Source organism: Hyperolius riggenbachi, chromosome 3 (genome assembly GCF_040937935.1).
Source record: "Hyperolius riggenbachi isolate aHypRig1 chromosome 3, aHypRig1.pri, whole genome shotgun sequence".
NCBI classification, from domain to species: Eukaryota; Metazoa; Chordata; class Amphibia; order Anura; family Hyperoliidae; genus Hyperolius; species Hyperolius riggenbachi.
In genome coordinates, this window is record NC_090648.1 from 367,433,785 (window position 1) to 367,445,082 (window position 11,298).

An 11,298-nucleotide genomic window follows, 5' to 3' on the forward strand; every position below is an offset into this window, starting at 1 on the left:
TCTGTCTCCCATCTCCTTACTGTACATACAGTATAATTATTCTGCTTCCCTTTATTTCAAAGTAATGTCATTTGTGCAAAAATAAAAAATCAGTTCCTCATGCTGGAACTGCCCATTGCGTGATTACCTCATATCCTGTTCAGTCAGAGGGAGTTGAGTGTGGGGAGAAAATAAAGCTGTCTGCCTTTTACAATCAGTGCAGCTGTCACATCAACCAACCAGATACAGTCCCTTCTTTGCTTCTGCAATCTATACAGCAGAGAAAACTCCCCTGCAGAGCTAAAGCTAAATGTAATGCAGTTGCCTGTCAACACAATCGTGATATGTCCAGGGTAGTAAAAATAACCATGTATTAGCATTTTCAGGCACATTTTTTCTTACTAGTTATAATAGTGTGCAAATATCTTACAGCAGAGGGAAGTTTTCAACATAATTCCACTTTAAAGTGGACCCAAAGTAAAAATTCAAGTTGCTGTTAGTTGAATAAAGATTACATTTTATAATGTGCATAGTAAGTCCTCTTTCAGATGTGAGGCTTAACTGCACGGTTATCAGGTTATCTGCCGCCCATGAGCACCACACAGCTGCAATGACACGCAGCCGAGTGATAGAGTTTGTAATGTAACGTGTCAGAACTTGACACGCGATGGCGTTACTACGCAGCAGACATGCCATGTCTTAACACGGCTGTGGCAACGCTCAAATATGACTTCATGGGGGGACCACCTGTCCAGCGCCAGGACCGATCGCTAACAAGTGACCAGTCAGTGCACGGGAGCAGCTGACAGATACTGTTATGAAAGAGGCCTTATAAGTAAATTGGAAATTCATTGTACAATCCGTGTTTTTCAAAATGCTGTTGAACACAAAAGTGATTAAAAGCACTTGTGCTGTGAACCAGCTCTAAGCGACCCCTTGCAGTGGTTTGTCCATCCAGAAGCTGGGTAGAGCACCACCTGAAGTGACAGAGGTCCTGGCTGCACTTCTTAGTGAGCAGCCTTACATACCAGGCTTACTGTAATTAACTGCAGCTTGCTTTTCATGTTTATTTCCAGCACACATATGGCATGGGAATAATTAAGGGGGAAAAATCCACAAATTGGGAAACATTTAGAAAGAATGCAAAGGCTGTTTTTCTTTAACAGGCCACACCAAGTCATAGCTGCAAATGAAAGCACTTAATTCCAGGCTAAAAAAGTAACCAGATGCCCGTTTCTCTGTGATTATTTGTACATGGTGAAAGGCGAATAGTCACCAGAGATTCTTCTGCCTGCCGCTCCTGCCTTGGACTGCCAGGCAAGGTCCAGGAGGCCGAAGCTGGAAGCACACTTGCCTGTCAGTTTTCTGCACACATTTTTCTGCATACTATGCGTGTCTGTATGTTGGAGAATGCCCATGTTTTTTTTTACACAAGCTAATGCAATTGATAGAGAAAATGCACGCAGTGCTTCGCATTCAGGCCAGAAACCCACTAGGAGATTTTTCTGAGCGTTTTGAAAACTCTAATGTAATGCTATGGGTGTGATCCCACTTGAGCTATGTGATTTTATAAAAATCCCCCATAGCATTGCAGTCCCGGGAGCAAGAGCTTTTTCAAATCATTAGCGATTAGAAATTGCTCCTAGTGGGTTTCTGGACTCAGGTGTTCTTTAGCCTATTAAATAACGTTGGTTCTCAGTTTTTGTTTGCAGAAAATGAACACAAAGGGCCTGATTCATCAAGCTGCGCTACTAAAGCAGCGCAGCTTAATAAGCAGTAGTGTGCGCTATGCACACCTTACATAGCAGCACTTGCTTCCATGTATGGAACGCGTGCCTTCCCTTAGTTACACACATTGCTTCTTTAGCAACACATGTAACTTTCAATGCGGGCCACCGCGATACTTCACTAATAGCCGCTAATATGACAATTAACATGCAGCGCAGCTTGATGAATCAGGCCCTAAGTATGCTCCCAGCCTAAAGGTGACTACACATATCCTATACATTAGCTGCTGTGAAAACAACCTGCACGTTTTTCCACATACAAAGTCGCATAATGGTGTGCAGAAAACTCATGCGGAAAAATGTATACAGAAAACTGGCAGGCAAGTTCTTCACCCTGACACAGGGAACACAGGAATGTGGTGCTAAACAACGCCTTCCAAGGTTGCCTCAAATGACAGGGTAAATCAGTATCAGAATGCAGCATTCACATAAACAATGGTACATGGGCATCGCTTAACGACAAGCGCCACGGCTGGTGGTTACCTTTTGTAGGAGAAGCCTGTGTGAACCAGCCCTTATTGTGAAAGCTGTCCTGAGTTGCACTCCGCTATTAGTAAGGAGGATGGTCATTAAGATGCTAATAATTTTGAATTGATGCCAATTTTATGCAAAGGTGAGGTTAGCATTTGCAAACATTTGCTTAAAGTTAGCATAACATCTGTATTGATTCTAATTTATTAGCATCTCATTAACCATGCCTATCAAGGTGGCCATATAACATTCAACCAAAACTTTTTTTTTTTTTTCAGTTTATCAAAATGATTGAGTGAATAAAAAATGTGTACATATATTTTTAAGTTGGAAAAATTGACCAAAGCTCCTGATTTTACCCAAATCTGTTGGCCGTGGGGGAAAATGTTGAACAATTTTAAGAAAAAATTTAATAGTGGATGGCGTATTGGATTGAATTTTTTTCAAACAATCAATCAAGAAAATTGATTAAATTTAAAAGATCCATTTGAAATTATAAGTTGTATGATGTATGGCCAAATTTTTAGGGCCCTTTCACACGCTGTCCATTGCGTTGCCTTGCAATGGACAACATCATTGCAACACAACGCATTGATCTTCCTATGGGGCTTTCCCGTTGATTGCTGTACAGCCATTCCCGACACAGTAACACACAGAAGGCTGTTGATGAACCAGTTAATGCATGCATTTACAGTGGCAGTAGGGCATGCTTTCATTGTACTGTATGCCTCACCATATGGACTCGTCGCTACTGAGCGATGCAACTTTTCAACTATGTTGCGCTGCAACGTCATCATAACACAACTTGTTCAGTGTGAAAAGGATGGGTGTTATTTCTCCACACCTCATACACGTAGACAGCACCCCTATGGATTTGTGGGATCGCTCCTCCCTGTGGAATGAATGCGTCATTGCAGTACTTTTTCCAAACCAGTCGGTGTGCAGGAATGCATTGGTTTCCCTTCTCAATGAGTTACCGCATTCTTTAACAAATGTTGGAAAATTACCGACTGAAGTATGACCATGTTCACATTCACAATGTTTTCCACCTGAAATTGTTGGTAAAAAAAAGTGATGAAATTAAAGTAACATGTTAGTTAAAAAATAGTTATTTTAGCATTAAATTTCCCCCAAAAAATTGAATTCATAATGAAAAAAGAGCGCATTGTTTTATTTTTAATTACAGATTATTATTTTTTTGTCACCTGTAAGTCTCTATTGCTATTTTTCACTTCACATCCAATTACATGTAGTCTAGAGCCTGTTGAGCTGTGTTTGCAGAAAATTATATTTTACGCACTTATTCCGACATGTTGCCACACTATTTTACTGACCTTTACTAGAACTCGGTATAATGTTGTGAATATGGAAATAAAATTGCCCATTTATGGTGGCGGTAATTTACCGACCTAAATTTCATTACCACACATGGTATTGTGAATGGAGGCCATTAAAGGGTACCTGAAAAGACCATTAAGGAATAAATCTAATAATATGGTGCAGTCCTCTTTAGATGAAAGCAATTTCGGCCTGGTTCACTACGGCATGGATGGAAAACCGATTCGTGGAACGGACCAGTTTTTAAAGGTATCTGTTTTCCATCCTTGACTTTATGTTTCGTTAGCGCGCGGTCAATGCAATCTGGAAAAATTGCTGCAGACCCAAACTTGTGGTCTGTTCAGCAGAACGGATCTAACGGTTCCATTCGAACACAGCAATGTGATTGGATCCTAATGATAAACATAGGGTCCTTTCCATTACAGTTCGGTGAACTGAACATTTTTTTGTCCGATGTGAACCAGACCTAAAAGGTATTTGGCAGTTGCTTTGCTCCAGCGTTGATCATTTTTCCTGTTCTTCACTAATATTGTATTTCAGGGAAGCCAAATACCTTTGATCACCTTCTTTCCTTCGTTCAACTCACACATGCTCAGTACAAGTATGATTGTTCACAGCCATGTCTGGGCTATGGGAGTAGGGCTGGAGGCCTAAAGACTTCCAGAAGAATGGATGAGTACGGGAGCCACACTGGTGTAAACAGGGACTGTAGGAAGGTAAGTTAAAGGACCACTATAGCAAAAAAAGTAAGCAGTTAAAATCTGACAGAACCAACAGGTTTTGGACTAGTCCAGCTCCTCATGGGTATTCACAGGGTGTTCTTGTTTTTCAAAAGCCTTTCCTGAATAGCAGTTGCTCAGTCCAGCTGCCAAAATAGTAAGATACCAGCCAGCCTCCCTACTTAATATTTTTGCAATAGGACTGAGACACTGCCGTTCAGGGTACCCCCCATGAGATGACTAGTCCAAAATATGTCAGATTTTAACTGCTTACTTTTTTTTTTTTGCTATAGTTGTCCTTTAAAGTTAAGGGGACAGCACCACATTATTAGATTTAAGGGTGAATATCAGGGTAAGTTTGCTTTACGTTTCTAGGATACTGGGATTTTTTACACCAAGCCAATTACCATTCCAGTGACTTCCAACAAGTTTTCTTACAGAGCTCTTGCACCTGCAGTCTGAAACAGAAGGATATTCAGTGGCATTCAGTTACAAAATGGCTTTTGCAGTGATGACATTAGATGATTGAAGTACAGAGCAGCAAACCTTCAAGTTTGATCAATATTCTCTGTTTTTGTATCATGCGCCAAAAGCTTGTCTCGGGGTTAATCTGAAGCCTGATTATCTGTTTACTTTGTAAGTTAAGCAGTTTCCTATCTAAGGTGTTGTTTTACAAAGCCTAGGGGATGTGATTATGGGAATCATTATGGCTAATTACTGTTCTGAAGAAAGAGGTCACTGGACACGCACAGAGGATGCATAATAACCACAGGCCCAGTGCTTGCCTATCTTCCATATCATGCTAAGACAGCATGAAGCTGTGCCAGCTGACGCCATTAAAAAAAGAGAGAGAGGGAGAAACACTCTTACATTTTTAATGAGGACCAGCTGAGAAACATGTGCAAAATAACAGTTAAATGGCTATTGGAAGTGCTTATGCTTGAGAACTTGGCGGATTAGAATAGAACATTTGCTAGGTTTTTGTGCTCCACTTGCAGGCCAGACTTGGCACTACAGGAACTGAGAAAATTCTTGCAAACAAAGCACTTTCAAGTAGAGATCATCAATTTTAGACAGTTATGTATCCCCTTCCAAATGTAAAAGAAAACAGTGTGTGCCAAACTAATGAATACAGAAATTGAGAGAGGAATCAAGCTGATATAAGACTGTAGGTGAATCTGCTCCTCTCACTAAGCTGACATAATATTTCTCTGTTTATAGAGTATAATTTCTGTAGAATGATTTTCAGCATGAAGATTTCTGATCTGACCTTTGTGCTCAGGGCAGTGTCTTATGACCATTTGTCAGGCTGAAGATTTGAGTGCACATTCATCTTGCTGAAATGCTGAACAGGTCTCTTTTACACTTTGCGTTGTGTTACCCTTTCTGCATACAGGTTAGCGCAGCAGCAATGAAAGTCTATAAGGCCTAGTACACCTCCTGCGTCGCGTTGCGCCACAACTTTCCAAATTGCAGCTGACCCGCCACAAAGTCAAGAGCGCGTTGCCTTCGGATTTCTGCAGCAACACAGCGTGGCGGAATGCATGGAAGTCTATGGGCGAGGCAGAAATTGTAAATAAGTTGGGGGTGAGGTATGCATGTGCGGAAGAATGCAAATACGACGGGGAGGCTGGGAGTCCCAGTGATGTACTTCCTGTCCAGCAGGGAGCACGTTGCTGGGCGAGGGGCGGCATGCATATGACCCTGTCGGGACACTCTTCCACAGGGTCATATAAGAAATTGTTTATGTGATGGGAGCAGAGCATCGCAACGCAAGCCCATTGGCCAGGTGTAAAACCAGCCTAAACGAATTTGGTGCAAGTTCACTGTAGATTGTACTTTCCAGTCAGTAAAGCTCCATCAGTATATTTAGAGAATATCCTGATGAGCAACATCTGTGCCCCTTACACTCAGCACTGGCCGTGCAGGAGGCAGATCTGCTCTCTCCACTGCTCCTTTAAGACCTGTTTTAGACAGACGGCTGAACTGCGCACTTCTCTGGCAATTCAGCACCACTTCTGCCAGCTAAGAGTGCAATTAAATTGCAGCAGCATTTGTTACCCCAGTCACGTCCGTGTTTGATATACAGAGGAGTTACCCAACAGCAGAAAAGAAATGCAGCAAGTTGCATCTGAGAATGGCCACACTCAGATGGGACTCATAGGGGGAAGCTGCCCATCCACTGCCCATGCTAAATGCTAGCAGGCATCCAGTCGGTTAATGGTAGAAGCTGACAGGTTGTATTCTCCACCTTCAGCCTTCCATGTGAAAGAGGCCTTGGGATACGTTCACAGTGGTGCTTTACAGTGCGGCATAACTGCCACAATGTAACTCAGCTTGTCGCAATGCACCACCTAACCATGTAAACCCACGTAAACATGGAGAGAACAGACGAGTCATGTCCTGAACTAGGGACATTTGCACTGCAAGGCTATCCACTATGCCATATGATGGCACTGCAATCATAATTTCTAATGCCATTATAATTTCTAATGCTCAGGATTAAATGGTTAAATTGCACTTAAAGGAATACTGTAGGGGGGTCGGGGGAAAATGAGTTGAACTTACCCGGGGCTTCTAATGGTCCCCCGCAGACATCCTGTGCTCGCAGAGCCACTCACCGATGCTCCGGCCCCGCCTCCGGTTCACTTCTGGAATTTCTGACTTTAAATTCTGAAAACCACTGTGCCTGCGTTGCCGTGTCCTCACTCCCGCTGATGTCACCAGGAGTGTACTGCGCAGGCCCAGTATGATCTGTGCCTGCGCTGTACACTTCTGGTGACATTAGTGGGAGCGAGGACACGACAAATCGGGCGCAGTGGTTTTCAGACTTTAAAGTTTGAAATTCCAGAAGTGAACCGGAGGCGGGGCCGGAGCATTGGTGAGTGGCTGCGAGGGCACAGGATGTCTGCGGGGGACCATTAGAAGCCCCGAAAAAGTTCAATTTATTTTCTCCCGACCCCCCCCCCCCCCCCCCCTTACAGTATTCCTTCAAGCATTATGTTTCACTGTATGGAAACTGCCACACCAAAGTGCAATAGTGAATACTTGATACCTTAAGGCAGGGGTGTCAAACTCAAAAAGATGAAGGTCTGAAATTGAAAACTTATACCAGGTCAAAGGCCACAAGTCATATTTAATCCGCCGCCCCCATTTAGGTAGGTGCCCCCAGTATAGTGAGAGGTTACCCTGCTCTGTTTTCCAATGCCGGGATCTTCCTTCAGTCAAAGTCACATCTAGCTACTTAGTACTGAGGGTACCTCTATCTACCATATACTTAGGGGCACCCTAATATTCAGGGTCCTTCTGGCTCCCTAATACTAAGGGGCACTTGTAGTTACTTATGTCAGGCAAGTGAAGTAAAGGCTGGGACAGCTAGCACCCTTTCGGTGCAGTTCGGCGGGGGTTGTAGTTTCTTGGAGGGCGAAGTCTAGGGTGCCAGGACATCTGTGCCTACAGGCTATTGTGAGGTTAATCCAGGCCTGCCTTTTAAGCAATACCAGTTGCTTGGTTGTCCTGCTGATCCTCTGCCTCTAATACTGTGTTTCTATGGAAACAAGACAGTGTCTTATATTCATTTTTGCTCCAGAAAATATGCTAAGGCTTATTTTCAGAGGATGTCTTCTATTTTTATGAAGTGGTACTTTAACCCTGCACTGATTTTGCTTGGGATGCCCCAACTGCAGTTTACTGATATTTGCAGATTGCCACAGAGTCGAGGAGCAGAGTGAGTGGCCAGCTTTAGCAGTTATAGTTCTTGAGGTGGCTGCGCATAATGATGATGATGCATCAGGAAGTGTCTCTGAGCTGAACATTTTCTGTTCCCTTCTTGGCTTATTTTCGGGGTAGGGCTTATATTTTGAGCATGCTCAAAATGGCAACAAAGGCTTATTTTGGGGTAAACAGGGTACTTTCAGCCATAGACCCTGAACAATCATATGCAGATCAGGTATCTCTGACAATATTGTCAGAACTGACAAGATTTAGCTGCATGCTTGTTTCTGATGTACTCCAGACAACAACATTTTTGGGGATACACAGCCCCCTCCTTTTTGTCAAAGCTATTAGGACTTGTTCACATCTAGGGCATTTCCGCCTTTTTTAAGCGCTGGCTATTTTCAGAAACGCTTGTGCAATGATTCCCTATGAAAGTGTTCACATCTGAGCGGTTCCATTCGATCCGCTCACTAAAGCACTGCCTATACCATTTTTGGGGCAAAATGCCTCAATGGAAGGTATAGGGAAATCGCAAAACGCTTGAGAAAGCGCTTTGTATAGCGATTTCCACAGAGCTTTTCAGAATAATTACATTGTATTTATTCTTTTTCGGGTCAAAGAGTTCACTTCCTGACTTGCTTCAGGAAGTAAACAAGCAAATCGCTTAGAAAAGCGCTTTACAAAAATAGTAACACGCAGGTAAGCGCCAGGAGGCGCTAAAAAAGATTCACAAAATCGAAAAACGCTGGCATCAGCAATTGCGATTTTAGATGTGAACAAAGCCTTAATGTAAATACCAGGCTAGCTGCTCCCAGTCTGTATTCCTTGGTTTGCATGGTAAGTTTATGCATATGATTTGCATTTGTTTTGAATGCAATGTGTGTAGTTAGTCTATTAGAGGTGCTGCATACATGGGCTGTTAGTCTTTTCAGAGCTGACCTGTTGTAGGATGCACTGGCCTCTTTCCTTGCTGTCTATCAAATGTAAGTTACACATTTATGCCCAGCTGCTCCTAGGTTTATACATAAGGTTTTTGGGCCATTTTAACCATAGATTCGGGTCTCTTCCCAGGGGGATAACCTTACCGCGGTGGAAGAGTCCAGTACGTGATATTTTGCATGCAAACTATTAAAGGGGTTCTCTTGCATGTTTTTAAAAACAAAAACTGACACTTACTTTGGGCTTCTATTGGCCCCCTGCAGCTGTAATGTCCCACGCTGTCCTCCTCCGATGCTCCTTTCCCCGCCGCCGACACCGGTCTAATTATTCCGCGCAGCCACAGTTCTATTTGTCTACTTAGACAAATAATTAGACTGGTGTCGGCGGTGGGGAACGAAGCATCGGAGGAGGACGGTTCTGGACATTACAGCTGCAGGGGGCTGATAGAAGCCTCAGGTAAGTGCCAGTTTTTGTTTTTTAAAACATGCAAGAGAACCCCTTTAAGGAAGCTAATATCCTCCATAGTGTAAATAAATGCATTTGTTTGGATGCAAGGTGTGCATTTAGCCTGTTAGAGACGGAGCACTGAGCAATTAACCATTCAAATGCGGTATGTCTAATGTTTTTGGGTTGCGAAACCCCCCTCCTTTGTACTGCAGCCAGATAGATCAGCAGGGCTGATAGGCAACTGGTATTGTTTAAAAGGAAACAAATATGGCAGCCTCCATATCACTCCCACCTCCGGTTCACTTCAAGTCATTTGAAGGATGTTACTTTCTGAGTAACATCTTCCTGTGTAGGAAGCACATACAGAATCAACCAGTGCTGGCTTCTCTTCCATTTACACAGAGCACATTGGTGACATCTGGTGGTCAAACCACCGTCATACTTTTCCAGCTACCAGTCAATCCTACTCAATGGAAATGTGTAGCTGGATACTGTTTACAATGGTTCTCTGTCACTGCACATATTGACATTGGTTCTTTCTCAAATTCGAGTCATGCAACAAATGGAAGGGTGCAGGGCCCATGTACTTTGTACACCCAGTGTTCTTCATTAGCTGGATTAAGAATAAAAAACATCTTCCCTGCTGTGTGCTTCCTTCGTAAACCAGGAAATGCTTACGACCCATGTCAGGTTTTTATTGTTTGCCCCCCCAATGTTAGCAATCAGGATTAGGGAGTGAAAGGTTTCCAGTGGAGACATAGACAGCAATAAAGACCAGACTGAGGCGCTGTTTCTTCTCTACACCTTTAGCTACACGATTTCTAAATCTTCTCTTTGGTCTACTAGGTGATAATTACTCTAACAAATGTTTATCTGTTCCTTTTCTCCAAGGTGCCCTTACTGAGTGCTACGATGAACTGGGAAACCGTTACCAGCTACCTGTTTACTGCCTTGCTCCTCCCATTAACATGATTGAGGAGAAAAGTGACACAGAAACTTTGGACATCCCTGAGCCACCTCCTAATTCTGGCCATGAATGCCAGCTGCGACTCCGCCTATCCACAGGCAAGGACCTGAGGCTGCTGGTACGCAGCACGGACACTGTATATCATATGAAGCGGCGGCTTCACACCACAGAGGGGGTGGAGCCTGCTAGTCAGCGCTGGTTCTTTTCTGGCCGGCCTCTGACAGATAAAATGAGACTGGAGGAGCTGAAGATTCCTAAGGACTACGTAGTACAAGTTATAGTGAGCCAACCTGTTCCAAATCCCACACCAGTTGAGAATTGACCATCTCAGACATGCACACCGTCCTTCTCTTTACTGAAGTCACTCCTTGCTATGTTTGTACTCGGCCTGTAACTTTTTCTCCTCCTTTTTTTTTTTTTTTTCCCTTTTTCTTTTTTAAACTTCCACTAGGTATTGAGTCCTGAGCTGTCAGAGCAATGGAAGACATTGCAGGCCTCTTTGGCAGCACAGGATTTTGTAGCGGGTTCAATGGACATGTGACTGCAGAAGGAAGAGCCGGGCCTTCCTCTGACGTCCTGGGGGGAATCAAGTTGTATTTCTTAATACTTCAAACAGACTTTTTATAACATCAGGAAAACTATCTTTTTTATCTGTTCTATAAAGGTTTGGACTGTATGTGGAGTATTTAGCATTGCACTTTTAAAAAAAAAAAAAAACGAAAAAAAAAAAAACAATGAAAAATTGAAACAACCAAACGTTTGTCAGTTTTATTTTGATTTCCTTGAAGTAAAGTGAAACCATACACAGGTATATAAACCACAGGGGAGTAAAAGTTCACCATAAGTCTGGTCTTGCTATGATCAGTAGCTCAAAGGATACATCAGAGCTCCCCCCCAAAATGAGATCTACTTACCTGGGGCTTCTTCCAGCCCC

General features: G+C 43.1%; 1 protein-coding gene across 1 annotated transcript in view; it reads left to right on the forward strand.

Annotated features, from left to right (window-relative positions):
• Window positions 1-11,086, forward strand: part of UBTD2 (ubiquitin domain containing 2) — a 113,248-nt gene extending 102,162 nt beyond the window's left edge. Inside the window, exon 3 of the mRNA XM_068272882.1 lies at window positions 10,289-11,086. Coding sequence (XP_068128983.1) covers window positions 10,289-10,686 — 398 coding nt within the window. The 3' untranslated portion in view covers window positions 10,687-11,086. The remainder of the gene's footprint in view (window positions 1-10,288) is intronic.
• The last annotated feature ends 212 nt before the right edge of the window (window positions 11,087-11,298 follow it).